This window comes from Microtus oregoni, unplaced genomic scaffold, assembly GCF_018167655.1.
Source record: "Microtus oregoni isolate MIOR12 unplaced genomic scaffold, Mior012 000038F_ref0000394, whole genome shotgun sequence".
Taxonomy (NCBI): Eukaryota; Metazoa; Chordata; class Mammalia; order Rodentia; family Cricetidae; genus Microtus; species Microtus oregoni.
This window is the reverse complement of record NW_024543097.1, coordinates 7,295,136-7,310,463: the sequence shown is the minus strand read 5'-3', so window position 1 is coordinate 7,310,463 and position 15,328 is coordinate 7,295,136. Positions and strand designations below refer to the sequence as shown.

The following is a 15,328-nucleotide window of genomic DNA, read 5'->3' as shown; positions in this document are numbered from 1 at the left end:
GCAGGAGAAACGAGATGGGAAACTGAGATTAGTATGCAAAAAATGAATAAAACACATTATTTTATAAAATATCAATATCAGGTAAGAGCTTAGATTCTTGTATTCTTATTTTGAGAAATCCTTTATTTTGGGGGCACTATCAGTAAATTATTTTTTAAGATTATTTAATTGATTTTACTCACAAAATTAAACCCAGCTAATACTTTTTAATTATAGCTTTGAACCAAAGGTTGCTGTGGGTGGCTCTTTCTTCCAGTGAAACCCTTAAGAGGGTGCATGACTCTCTATATCAGAAAAGCAAGTTTTTGGATTGGGAAGTAAATGAGGAGGTACAGAATAAAGAATCAGAAAGAGAATGCAGAACCTTGTTGCAGGGAACAGGCCCGCTTGTTTGTCCCAGCCACTCAGCTAGCTTAGCCCTGAAATAACCACACAGAAACTGTATTAATTAAATTACTTCTTGGCCCATTAGCTCTAGCCTCTTATTGGCTAACTCTCACATCTTGATTTAACTCATTTCTATTAATCTGTATATTGCCACGTGGCAGTGGCTTACAGGGAAAGATTCAGCATGTCTGACTCTAGCAGCTTTATGGCAGCTCTCTGATTCTGCTTTCTTCCTCCTAGAATTCAGTTCTGTCTTCTCTGCCTACCTGAGTCCTGCCCCTATCAGGCCAAGGCAATTTCTTTATTCATTAACCAATACAAGCAACACATAGAAAGACGGCCCTCCTACACCAGAACCTCATTCATTCCTTCCTCTTTATGGACGCACGGGTCTTCAATGATCACTGCAAATTCATGGGAATTGATGGACTACATATTTGTACCCCACACAAAGTACTTTTTACTTTTTTATATGATGAAATTTTGGATTTGCCGCAAAGAAAATCAGGTCTACAATGCGGTTAGCGCTTCTGGACAATAGGATTTGATACACATCGAAAAAATAACATATAATATTTAGAAATATTTTATTAAATGACAAAGTGTTTCATATAAAATTAAGTATTAAAATATTCCTTGTATGGATGAGAACACTGAAAAAGGTAAAAACCAGAGCAAAGATTTCTGGGGAAGAGAAAGTGTGCACAGAAGGAAAGACATTTGCTCAAAAGATAAACAATATTCTTTAGAAAATGGTGGTGAAGGGATAGAAAAGTATAGGGGCAAGACGGGCAAGACACATCACAGTAAAGTAAATATAGATCATGATTGTAGGACTAATAATATATTTTCATATTGATTCTTCCTTGTCCAAATTCACACAATGAACTGTGTTTTTCCATAATAACAAAATAGGGTAACTTTGAGTTTCAAACATCAGGACAAACTATCGTCTCAGGCTATTTAAATGCAGAAATACAGTCACATTTGTTAAAATCTATGATAGAAATAAATAAGAAGATAAAGAGACATCTGACTACATTAGCCAAGGGAAAAATAGATGCAATAATATAATAGTAAATCAAAATGCAAACAAAAAAAAGGAAACAAAAAGGATCAAATATAAGTGCTTAAAATGAAACCCAAGCAAAGGAGAGCCAATTTAGTAAAGCTGGAATATCTAAAGAAGGTAAATTACACACCGGGAAAAAAATACTTCATGTCTCCTAGGAATGTCAGAGAAGCTACACCCATGAAGTCTCATCAACACGGTTGTTGAAACAACACCAGAAGAAGGTTGACAAAAACAGGCATGTTAACATGGAATGGGTGTATTTCAGGGGCCCCAATACTAGAGAAAGAACTACAGGCAAATAAAAAATGCTGAGAGTGAGGAAAATACTTGCCAGGGAAGACGACACCAAACAGTAATCCAATAACAAATGACCCGCCCTGAAAGATTACAGAAACAAATCACATTTAACATTGTGTGGGCTGTAAAAGCTGTATTAATATATTTATGACTATTTATTTATATAATCCATATATATATGTCATAGATAAGAGACAGTCAGAAAGACAGAGAAAGAGAGAGAGAGCACATGGGGTTATATGGGACAGGTTTGATGGAAGAATGATATGGGAGAAAATGATGTAATTAAATTTTGATTTCAAGAATAAAAGCAAAATATCTGAAAAGAACTAATATTCAAAAGAAAAAAGAGGGATATTGCCTGTAGACAATAGGTCAGACTATATCACTGAAAATGCAGGAAAATAATAGCATGTCAAAAATAATCCTGACTAAAAGGATACATAAAAAAAAAGGTAAGATCTTACATCTTGGAGGGGGGAAAAGTAGCATTATACATCAAAAGAAAAATTCAAGAAAAAAATTTAAAGCCCCTTTCTCCAGAGACACAGCAAACATAAAACATCTCATTATTACAAAATATAATATGCAATATTATAATCAAATGTTTAGGAATCATCAGTAAATATGAATGACTAGAATTAGTTCTTCCACTATGAGTAAATGACTTTTAATTTAGTACACAGAGAAGAAATCAAATAATGTTCTATATATAGGGCACTTAAGATAATTTAGGAAGACTAAATAGGAGATAGTTATTGAGACACTAGGCTTCTGGTTACAGCAATAAAGCAAAGACCGTCCTAATGAAAAAACTTACTTCCAAATGCAGGAGACACTCGGTGGCAAACATTACTCTTTGAAGTACTGAAAGTCTCAATTCAAAGTAATGATAAAAGCTGTCACCTTCTGTGTGCCAAGGTAATGAAGCAAATAGTTTTATAAAGTAAAAATTAAGAGATGCAAAGAGATATAATAATTATAGGGGAATGAAACATTCGAATCAGCATCAGACCAATCAGGGGAAACAGGACATGATATGAAGGCATGTAAAGGGAGACAGGAGCAGAGAAGTGCACACCCAGGAGGTACCATATGTGCGCCATTCTCTAACACTCACCAGGCATCCATATAGTTTGATTATATAGTAAGTCCTAAAACAGCTTATTTAATATAAACGATAAAATTAAAGACATTAGCTCCCTTAACTAAGAATTGTGGTTCCGTGCTCCCCTGTCCAACCTTCCTTTATCCCAATCCTCCTGTTTCCCCAAGGCCCCCCTCCTTCCCTTCTAACTTTTCTCTCCCCATCTCCCCTTACCCACATCCCACCCCACCCCCAAGATTCCAATTTTCTCCCTGGTAATTTTGTCTACTTCCCTTAGCCAAGAGGATAACTATATGTTTTTCCTTGGGTTCACCTTCTTACTTAGCTTCTTTAGATTCACCTATTGTAGACTCTGTGACCCTTATTTATGGCTAGAAACCAATTATGAGTGAGTACATCCCATGTTCATCTTTTTGGGTCTGGGATACCTCACTCATGATAGTGTTTTCTATTTCCATCCATTTGCATGCAAAATTCGAGAAGTCATTGTTTTTTACCGCAGCGTAGTACTCTAGCGTGTATATATTCCATACTTTCTTCATCCATTCTTCCATTGAAGGGCATCTAGGTTGTTTCCAGGTTCTGGCTATTACAAATAATACTGCTATGAACATAGTTGAACAAATGCTTTTGTCATATGATAGGGTATCTCTTGGGTCTATTCCCAAGAGTGGTATTGCTGGGTCCAGGGGTAGGTTGATCCCGAATTTCCTGAGAAACCGAAACACTGACTTCCACAGTGGTTGCACAAGATTGCATTCCCACCAGCAATGGATGAGGGTACCCCTTCCTTCACAGCCTCTCCAGCAAAGGCTATCCTTGGTGTTGGCAAGAGACTTGAACCTAGAGTGGCTCCCAGGAGCCCAAGGCAATGTCCCCAGTTAGTTCCTTGGGCAGCTGAGGATAGGGAACCTGAAATGATCCTATCCTATATTAATACTGACGAATATCTTGTATATCACCATAGAACCTTCATCTGGTGATGGATGGAGATAGAGACAGAGATCCACACTGGAGCACTGGACTGAGCTCCCAAGGTCCCAATGAGAAGCAGAAGGAGGGAGAACATGAGCAAAGAAGTCGGGACCACGAGGGGTGCACCCACCCACTGATACAGTGGAGCTGATCTATTGGGAGCTCACCAAGGCCAGCTGGACTGTGACTGAAAAAGCATGGGATAAAACTGGACTCTCTGAACATGGCGAACAATGAGGGCTGATGAGACGCAAAGGACAATGGCACGGGGTTTTGATCCTGCTTAATGTGCTGGCTTTGTGGGAGCCTAGCCAGTTTGGATGTTCACCTTCCTAGATATGGACGGAGGGGGGAGGACCTAGGAATTACCACAGGGCAGAAAACTCTGACTGCTCTGTGGACTGGAGAGGGAGGGGGAAAGGAGTGGGGGGAGGGGAAGAAGGGTGGGAGGAGGGGGAGAAGGGTGGGAGGAGGGGGAGGGAAATGGGAGGCAGGGAGGAGGTGGAAACTTGGTTTTTTTTCTCCTTTTCTCAATAAAAAAAAAGAAAATAAATTAAAGACATTAATAAGATACTCAGAATTACTTTAAAGTAAATAAGTGAAACACCATTTTTAATAACAAAAAAAGATGTTGAATTAGACAAGTCTAGTTTAAGTATGGAAAACAAAACATAATTTCTTAAAATTAATAAAATACAAATAATACATACATATATTTGTGTATATTTTCTATCTATTTCTTGAAACACAGAACAGTGAGTTGAATATTTCACATTGCCTTAGGTAATTCATCAATTCAAATAAGACATACTTAAATAAGTTAGATTATATGCTTATAAATACTGAAAACTGTAAATGAAAGTAACAAAAGAAATCACACAAAATAAAATTAAACAAATTAGATGAAAGTAAAAACCAATACCGTTATTACTTTTAGAGTCTGAATGTTAACAGACAAAAACAAGTGGGAAGGTAAACTGAACATATCAGATACCATCTTTAAAATAAATGACAATCTAGGTAAGCCACAGTAATGTGCTCTGCAGGAGGGCAAATCCAAAAAAGACATTACTGAAACTGCAAGCCTATGGCGGAAGATCAAAGGAACTCTGAATTAGTACTGAAACCTAGTAACTAGGTTTCCTTCTTTAGGAGCCTGGATTAGCAGTAATTAGCTTAGTTTCTGTACGTATAAGGTTGAGTATTATACATTGACATATTGCAGATAAAACTGTGTTCATCATTCTTGAGAGAGTTGTTAATATGGGAACTGGGCGAATTCGAATGAATTCTAGCATGTTCAGTTATATCCGAGCTGGCCAGTTGTGAAAATAGATATAAACAGGAGTCTGCACACCCACTAGTCTTTTTTTTTTTTTCAACATCCAAAGCTTTGTAATAACAGTAAGATCCAGGGTTAGTTTTTCTAGCCGCGGCTGGCCCTTCTGCCTCTGGCACGTTCAAACTTCCGGCCCTTGGAGCGGACATCGGGTTTGGTATGGCTGTGTGGGGTTCCTGGGGCCTTGCCTAAATGCCGGTACACCTCTCGGCCCTTCCGAGGTCCAGACAGGAGCACAGTGCCACGGCCCTTGGGAGACTCCAAGGCCAGCTGGTCAAAGGTGAGGATCTTACCCCCAGCCTTGAGGATGCGACTTCGGGCCCAGCTGCTCACCTGCAGTGCACACACCTTCAGTTTGGGCACATCGAGAATCCTCACGTCATCTGTGACCGTCCCCACAACCACAGCCGTCTTGTTTTCTCGGCCGGGAAGCTTCATCTTTCGGATCATCCTGGACAAGGACAGAGGTGGCCGGTTGGTGCGACTCATGAATAACCTTTTCAGCACAACCTGATTGAAGGTGGAGTTGGTTCGCTTGGCCAGAAACCTGTACAGCTTGACCAACAGCCGCAGGTAAATGTCCTGGCTCTTGGGCTCCTTGCGCCGAAACTTTAGGTCCTTGTTGTGGCGGATGTCAACACCCATGATGGCGCTTCCTGCACGGCCTGGTCCGGCACACCCACTAGTCTTAAAATCCACTTCTCACTCTGGTTACTAAGAATGAGGAGATGCAATGGACCCATTAGGAGGACCAAATCCTGTAGAGTCCCAAGTATTGGTCTATTATACAGCTTCCTATGCTAATGGCCTAGACTTGTAGATAAATATCTAGTTTCAGTGTAGGGCACAGTACAAGAGGACCCTGAAGCATATTGGGTTGGAAGTAAGCAAAGTTATTAAAAATTGTAAGCCAAATTAAAATCACTTTATGGCTACATGAAAGAGTTGACTATTGGCTTTTAACAAGACAATCTAAGAAGCTATACAATGGCAAGAGTTATTTCTAGCTTAGTGAATAGAAATGATGTATAAACAACGTGAGAGAAAAAAAGCTCCCCTTTTAGGGGAACAAAAACACAAATAACTGGGGACTGGAAAGAAGACTTTGCAGGTTACCTACTCTTCCTAAAGCTAGGTTCAAGTCCCAGAACCATCTGTTCCCTCGGTGTCTTCTTCTGGCTTTAACGGGCATTAAGCATGCTTATGGTGCACTGACATACATATTTAAGCAAAGCACCCACACACTTGAAATTAAAAGAATGAAATCAAATAGTAAGTGAAGAAGAATTGATGGAATTTGAAAGTGACCTGGGGCCTCCCTGATCATAATAAAGCTGAAAAGTCATCAGTAGATAGTAAAACAGGATGATGAGATTTTGAGAAGTTGTGATTTTTTTTGCAGCCTCAAAGTAACAAAATGTTCATTAATTTCAAAGTGAAATATTCAGCTGTACAGCAGGGATCCATAACACAGCCCACCCTCACTGAATGATCAAAGTTATCACCAGTCGCCAGGAAGGTCAACAGCATGATACAATTTTCTGAAAAACTCATCAGGTCTGAGGTTTTCCTATTAAAGAAGCATGCACCAAATCTGACCAATAGGTAATATCAGGCAAATTAAAACTGAAGGACTCTTTTAGTTAGGGTTTCTATTGTTGTGAAGAGACACCATGCCTTTGGTCACGCTTATAAAGAAAAACATTTAATTCAGATGATGGCTTACAGTTCAGAGATTCAGTCCATTATCTTCATGGTGGGGAGTACAGCAACTTGCAGATAGATATGGTGCTGGAGAAGTAGCTGAGAGCCCTACATACTGAAAGCCAGAGGACATCTACTTGCGGTCAAACTGAAGGAATTTTGAGCAAAGGAGACCTCAAAGCCTGCCCCCTTCCTCTGAAAAGGCCACACTTACTTTAAGAAGGCCATACCTCCTAAGAGTCCCACTCACTGTGGGGGCTATTTTCTTTCAAACTCCCACAAGAACTTTCAAAAATGACTAATCTTTTCTTTCTACAATGTCAACATCACAAAACATTATGAAAAAGTAAGGAACTCTTCCAGATTAAAAGTTAAGGAGATGTGACAAGCAGACATTTACATGTGGTTCTTAGAGAAGTGTCAGGACAAAGTGACAAATTAGAATGATGTCTATTGATGGATAGACAATTATTATGTCAATGGGGATTTTCTGATATGGCTCCTAATCTTTAGGGTAAAAAAATATATCACATTTGGCTTTAGTTATCAACAAGGGGTATTCTGCTTAGAGTTTACTTTCAAATATTTTGGAGAAATTGTATCGGTTTATACACAGTCAGACTCAAAGAATTGTCATAGAACAAAACATTACTACTTGGAATTGCTAGATGAGGTATAGGTTGTGTTATTGTGATATTTTAGTAAGTGAGACAGAAACTTAAAGTCTTGATAAAAAAGTGAACAAACATTTGCCCTCCTTAAAGAATAAAATGTTAGTCATGTGTTTCATCGCTTTCATGACTCTTGGTTTATTTGAATCCCACTGAAATATGAAGCTGTGATGGCCATTTTTTTTTTGCCTCTTCCAATCTCTTCTTATGGGGACAGCCAGAGTAACTTCTGAAAATCTAAGATCAGACAAAGCCACCCCTCTGGACGTAATACCTGGTGCTCCTGGCTGTATTTAAGTTCCTTGCTAACTTGACTTATTAGAACACTAATGAGTAATTTCTCAAGCCATAGACTGCAGTCCATTCAGGCTGTTCTCTTTCCCCCTTTCTCACTCCCACATAGTCACCAGAACACTGACACTCTGCAAATGCTGGCTTTGTGAAATTGGTCTAGATAGCACCAATCTGCAATATCTGAGTAGGCCTTTGCTGTGATGTTCACCTACCTTACACATTCATTAGTTGCTATGCCCTTATCATCATCATTTGGTCCAGGCACTTTTTTAAATAATTTTTTGATAATTCCACACATGTGTCCTCACCTCCATTTCTCTCTCTCCACTAATTTATTCTGCTGAAACCCCATTTTCTTCCAACAATTCTATTTGAATGTGTTCATTTCTTTCTTTTGTTCTACAATAACCGAAACACTTACTTTTCCCTTGATTGCATCAAGATAATACACATTGTGACTTGGGAGTTTCATTTTTTTCAAATATCATTTCTAGGCTTATCATAAGTATTTCCTGTCAACATTTTCCATACTTCCAAATAGGTGGTGCCTTTTTAATTATTTCCATAAAACAAAATCATATCTGCTTCTTACTCATTATTTCTGTTTCAAGTTAGTATTTGTTCTGCTGCAATGTCAGCCCTCCCAAGCCGTGCACACTTGATAGGTCTCCAAAGTGCTTCTATATAAAGATTCATAGGGATAGTAGTTTTTCATCTACTCTAAATTCTTCATTTTATGAGTTTCTAGATCTAGTCTTTATCAAGGACTTAAAGCACATGATTTCTCATAGGTCACATAAGGTAGATACAGTTGTACCTTCTAAGTTAAGTTGTACATTGGTGCCTCCTAGTTTTACTCTAGTGGTCAGAATCATGATCCTCTGGTAAGTCTTCCCATTTTCTTTAGTCTGGCCTCCCTCCAAGAATCTGTATTCTATCTTCTCCTTATCCAGGCGATGATATCTCTGCAGTGATGATGTGGGATGTCCTTCTCAATGCTGTGAATGTGTTTTATTACCCTTGGTTAATAAAGAAGCTGATTTGACAAATATCCAGGCAGAATAGAGCCAGCAGGGAAATTCAAACAGAGATGGAGGGAGAAAGAAGGTGGAGTCTGAGAGATGCCAGCAGCTGCTGGAGAAGCAAGATGTGAGGAGAACAAATCTTGAGCCCTGTGGTAAAGAATTTGTTATAATAAGCCTGAACTAATAGGCCAACAGTTTGTAATTAATATTAATGCTCAGAGCGGTTATTCAGGAACTGACAAGTGTTCGCTTGCAACTTGACAAATGAGATTCACCATCTGTGAAATATATGGTATCTAGTGCTTAGGGTAAGGGAATTTCAAGAACTTTATGATCTATTTAAGACCCTTTCTTCCTAATAATGATAGGCAATGTAAAACCAATAAGGACAAAGAGGTAAAGTGAAGCCAAAATGTCCCCATCACCTTTGCTTCATCATAAGCAACATTCCTCAGATCTGCCATTTGTCACTAGATGAAGAGGGTCTCTGCTCAGTTTAGGGCAGATTCCCACCAAAACGTAGCTGCAATAAATGCCTGAAAGGATTTTTTGGGGGGTGTTGAACCAGCAAATGAAGGCAAATCTGTGAGAAAGGGGAAAGAAAACACGCAGAAGCCTATAACAAGAATGTTTTAGGAAAACTCCAAGGTTTGAACAATTAAATATGTTATATACTTCACTTTCTGAGGGAAAGTGAGGCTGAGCTATTTATCCACTGTCTTCCATTTGCTCCCAGGAACATTAACTTCTATCAACTAAAATTTGAGCCATTAAACTGTACTAACAGAAGGACACAGGCAAAGAAGCAACGTGATATAGAAAAAAAGCTTGGTGAGGGAAGTGACCCTCAAAGACGTCCAGTGAAGTGCTGTGCCAGGCTATTCAGTGAAGATTGGCAGAAGAGATATCACTAGAAAGACAGAGGCTATTGGGAAAAAATCCAAATATTGATTTCAGGTAAGCCTCAAATTCCTAAGCATGCCATTTAAAAATAGTGGTCATTTATATAATACATAAGGATGTACAAATAGAAGTTGGTTTTTCACACGACAGTATGTCGTTCTTAAGCAAACAGTGTCAATAGCAAAATTTATTATAAAATATTGGTGACTGCATTAAAATTAAGAAAAAGAAGTATATATAGTAATACACAACATACTCAAGTTAAGGAAAATAACACACATGAAGAAAATTAGTTTAGGTAAAACCAGGCATAGAATATAATATATATTATTATTTTTAACAGAGCAAGTACAATGGAAAGACATAAAACTCTGAAAGCTTATAATACTAAAGGTAACTACATTTAAGTTTGTCCTGTTTTGTTTGTGTATTTGAAAAGTCCACTTGTGATGAATATAATTTTACTTGTGTAATAAAAGATACATAACACATTAAAGCAAACATTAATTAACAAAGTGGTACAAAGAGTCTTCAAATTAGATGACACCATAACCTGATATCCAAGGTTTGGAGACGCATGAGAAACAGAAGCAGAGGAACTTAGGAAGGAACAGCCAACAGCCAAAACAGAGACACACAGAGAAAATAGTTAAAGCAGTGATTCTTGGTGAAGGTCAAGTCGTGGTGCTGGAAACATAGCTCAGTTAGCAGGGTGCTTTAGCACCAAAGAAAGCCCTGGTTCCCCACCCCACCACCCACAATAATGGTACTGTTGTGTCAGAAGTAGACAAAGGAGAAAGAGAAAGCTTTAAAAATAACCAAACCCAAACAATCAAACAACCAAAAAACAAAGAATGAAGAATAAGAACAAAATAATAAAGAAAATAAAGGCAGCCGGGCGGTGGTGGTGCACGCCTTTAATCCCAGCACTTGGGAGGCAGAGGCAGGTGGATCTCTGTGAGTTCGAGACCAGCTTGGTCTACAAGAGCTAGTTCCAGGACAGGCTCCAAAACCACAGAGAAACCCTGTCTCGAAAAACCAAAAAATAAATAAATAAATAAATAAAAAAAATAAAAAAAAAATAAAGGCAGGCTTTTTTTTAAAAAAGGGATATATTGCACAGTGCATGCTTCAATCTATCTCCTGCCTCTGTATTCTGTTTCCTCGGTGGGGTTAGCATTGTATCATCTGTCTTCACCATTTTATTTCATAGTAATATTATGAGTAAATGGTTGTCTGTTTTATCAATCTTCTTTTAAAATTTTATTCATCAATTGCTTCTATCAAAGCATATAGAAAAATTGAATGACTTTTCAATTATAAAAATCACTCAAATCAAAAATAATATCTAAATCTCACTTTGGATTTTATGACATCTATGTATTTATAATGAAGTTATGTGCTGGGCTTGCCTCCTTAAGTCAAAGAACATGGAAAATCGTTTATGTGTGTGTCAATATTTGTTTACATATCATTACTGATATGGAGATCCATTCTTGTATAATATAAAATATCTTCTGTTTTTCAGCCAATTTATGTTATTAATTTACATTTTAATTTAAATTTTTTTATTCTTTGAGAAGAAAGCTGATGATTTTTCTATTTAAATATGATTTATATTTTATTGGATTTAAGTTCCATGTATATATCTACAGAAATATATATTACCTTATCACATATATATGTCCATATATACAGGAAATTTATCATATATATTATAAGATGATAAATTTGGTGCAAACCATAACAGCACTAAATATAGCTTGATATTGTTTTTTTTCCAAAGAAATGTTTCATGGAAAATGAACTATTTTTCCCAAATAAACAAGTTAATTCTTTTTTTTTTTAGTTGTCAAGACATTATTTCATAGAAGCAGGTGTTCTCCTTCAACCTTAGCCTTATTTTCCTTTGTTTTGCTGCCCATTTAAAATCCTTGACCTCTCCCAGTCCTACCCTGAATTATTTCAGCAGAATATATGGATCTTCCAGATAGCTCCGTTCAACATCTCTGTGTTCAATGAGTTCTGTATGTGTTGTCTCCAACAATGAGGTCTTGCCATTGGTTTGTAGAGAGAAAACTGTAGCCTCAGAAAAAGCCTGGGTTGTTTGGAGGTTCACATAGGGTATCACCCAGATCCAGAAAGACAAATATGGTACGCATTCAATGGTAAGCAAGCTACAGTCCACAGAGGACAGGTATAGAGTAAAGGAGTGGTGGTGATGGTGGTGGTGATGGTGGTGGTGGTGGTGGTGGTGGTGGTGGTGGTGGTGGTGGTGGTAATGGTGCTTATGGTGGTGGAGGAGGTAGTGATGGTGGTGTTTATATCTCCCTAGAGGAAGGGAACTATAATATATAATGGAATGGGAGATGGACTGGAATGAAAGGATAAAGTGGGGAGAGGAAAAGAAGAAAGACATGAGAAACCTAATGCAAAGAGAGACAGCTAAAATTAAGGATCATTTTATAGGTAGTATGAAAACCTAATAAATAGACACCTTCTAATATATATTGATTTCCATAGTAGCTGTTTAAGTTTGCATTCCATCTGACAATGTAAGAGTGTTCCCCTAACATCACATCCTGTCCAACATGAGCTAGCACTTGTGTTTTTGATTTTAGTCATTCTGACAGATGTAAAATAGAATCTTAGAGTCATTTTGATTTCCATTTCCCTATGAATAAGGATATTGAACATTTCTTTGTTTCTGGATTATTTCAGAATCTTTTATTGAGAATTCTCTGTTTAGATATGTACGCCATTTTTAAAATTGGATTGTTAGGTTTATTGATGCCTAATTTCTTGAGTTCTTTATATATTTTGGGTGTTAGCCCTCTGTCAGATGTGTAGTTGATGGAAATCTTTTCCCATTATACAGGCTATATTTTTGTCCTATTAACAGTGTCCTTTGCCATATAGAAGCTTTATGTTTTAAGAAGTTCCATTTACTAATTATTGATCTCAGTTTCTGAGTATCAGTTTCTGAGTTCTGATCAGGAAGTTGTCTCTTATGTCATTCAAGTCTATTTCCCACTTTCTCTTCTGTCAGATTCTGTGCATCTGGCTTTATTTTGAGGTCTTTGATCTACTTGAACTTGAGTTTTATGTAAGGTGATAGATAGCTATCTGCTTGCATTCTCCTACATGAAGACATCCAATTAGACCAGCATGATTTGCTGAAGATATTTTCATTTTTCAGTTGTGTTCCATTTTGCATTTCATTGATCTCCATTTGTCTTATTGCTCTAGCTAAGACTCCAAGTACTATATAATAGGTATGGAGAGAGTGTACATCCTTGTCTTAGTCCTTATTTTAGTGTAAAAGCTTTGAGCTTGTTCTCATTTAGGTTAACATTGGTTGTAGGCTGTTATAAATTACCTTTATTTATTATTATGAGGTGTGTCCCTTATATTCCTAGTCTTTCTAGGTTTTTCTTAATCATAAAAAGGTTGTAGATTTTTTAAAAGTCCCTTTCAGCATCTAATAAAATGATAATGTGTGCTTTGTCTTTTGATTTGCTTTTGTTTTACTAATACATTTATTGAATTGCATATGCTCAAAACATCTCTGCATTTCTGGGATGGAGCCAACCTGATTATGGTGGATAATCTTTTTCATGTGTTCTTGTATTTGGTTTGCAAGTATTTTATTGAGAATTTTTGCCTTTGTTTCCATAAGGGAAATTGGCCTGTAGTTATCTTTCTTTGTTAGGACTTATGTGTTTTTTGTATCAGGGTAACTGTAACTTCATAAAATGAATTGGGTGATGTTCCTTTTGTTTCTTTTCTGTAGAATAATTTGAGGAGTATTGACATCAACACTCTTTGAAGTCTGGAAGAATCATGTTCTAAGACTATTTGGTCCTGAGTATTTATCTTTTGGTTGGGAGACTTAATTACTGCTTCTATTTCACTAGAGTTCATATTAATATTTATTTAAATTATTTTTCTGATGCTGATTTAACTTTGGTAATTGATAGATACTAAGAAAGTTACCCATTTATTTTAGATTGTCCAGTTTGGTGTGTGCAGTTTTCCAAAGTTTGCCCTTATTGATTCTCTAGATTCCATTAGTATCTGCTTTTATTCTTCCCCTTCATTTTAATATTGTTACTTTGGATATTCTCTCTCCAGTGTTTAGTTAATTTGAATATGGGGTTATCAACATTGCTGATTTCTCTAAGAACTAATCTCTTCGTTTCATTGATCATTTGTACTGTATTGTTTGTTTGTATTTTCTTTATTTCCATCGTCAGTTTGCTTATTTCTTGGTATGTATGACTTTTGGAGTGATGTCTTCTATTTTGTTCTGGAGTGCTCAAATGTGTGGTCAAGTTACTAGTATGAGGTTTCTCCAATATTGAATATCATCATTTATTACTAGGAACTTACCTCTTAGGACCACTCTCATTGCATCTCATAAGTCTGGCATGCTGTACATTCATTTTCACTCAATTCTAAAAAGTCTTTATGTTTTTGATTTCTGTCTTGACCCAGTTTTCATTCAGTAGAGAGTAATTTATTTTCCATGAATTTGTAGGTTTTCTTGTGATTCTGTTGTAGAAATCCAGCCTTAATTTGTGGTGGTCTGAAAATACACAGGGGATTATTTCTTTTTTTTTTTTTTATCTATTGAGGTTTGCTTTGTGACTTAGTAGATGGTCAGCTTTTAGAGAAAGTTTCATTCAATGTTGAGAAGAAGGTATATTCTTTTGTGTTTGGGTGAAATGTTCTTTAATTATCAGTAAGGTTCATTTGGTTTATAATCTCAGTCAGCTCCAGTATTTTCATGTTTAGTTTTTGGCTGGAATATCTGTCTGTTGGTGAGATTTAGTTATTGAAGTCTTCCTGTATCAATGTGTGAGTGTCAGTGTCAGATTTAAGGCTCAATGATGTTTCTTTTACAGACATGTTGCCCTCGCATTTGGAGCAAAGATTTTAAGAACTGAAACATTATCTTGGGAAATTTTTCTTTTTGTGAGTATAAAGTTTCCTTCTCTGTCTCTTTTGATTCATTTTAGGTTGAAGTCTATTTTTTTTAGAAATTTAAGTATCTATATCAACTTGCTTATTAGTTCTATTTGCTTGGAATTTCTTTTTTTTATCCATTTATTCAGAAGTGATATCTATCCTTGGTGTTGAGATTTCTTTCTTGGATGCAACAGACTTATGGACTTTGTTTTCACATCATTATGTTTTTCTGTGTCTTTTTATTAGAAAATTGAGACCATTGAGCTTAAAGAATATCAACATGCAGTGTTTGTTGATTTCTATTACTTTGTTGCTGATGGTTGTGGTGGGAGTGTTGTGTGTGTGTGTGTGTGTGTGTGTGTGTGTGTTTCCCCTCTTTTAATATGCTGGCTCTTAGGCATGGCTAAACACTTCAGGTTGGAGTCTTCTTTCTAGTAGCTTCCTTAGAGCTGGATTTGTAGATAGATATTGCTTAAATTTGGTTTTAATCATGAAAAGTCTCATTTTCTCCATCTATTGTAACTGAAACTTTTGCTGCTTGTAGTTATCTTGAATGGCATCTGTGGTCTCTTAAAGTCT

General features: G+C 36.8%; 2 protein-coding genes across 2 annotated transcripts in view; both read right to left on the bottom strand.

The window, feature by feature from the left end:
- The window catches only part of Spag16 (sperm associated antigen 16), an 899,292-nt gene that overhangs the window by 330,176 nt on the left and 553,788 nt on the right, over positions 1-15,328 (bottom strand). The gene's annotated exons all lie outside the window — the stretch shown is intronic.
- Positions 5,269-5,826, bottom strand: LOC121433475 (60S ribosomal protein L18-like). The gene has a single exon (XM_041631903.1). It carries the CDS (start codon positions 5,824-5,826, stop codon positions 5,269-5,271), a length of 558 nt encoding a protein of 185 aa, XP_041487837.1.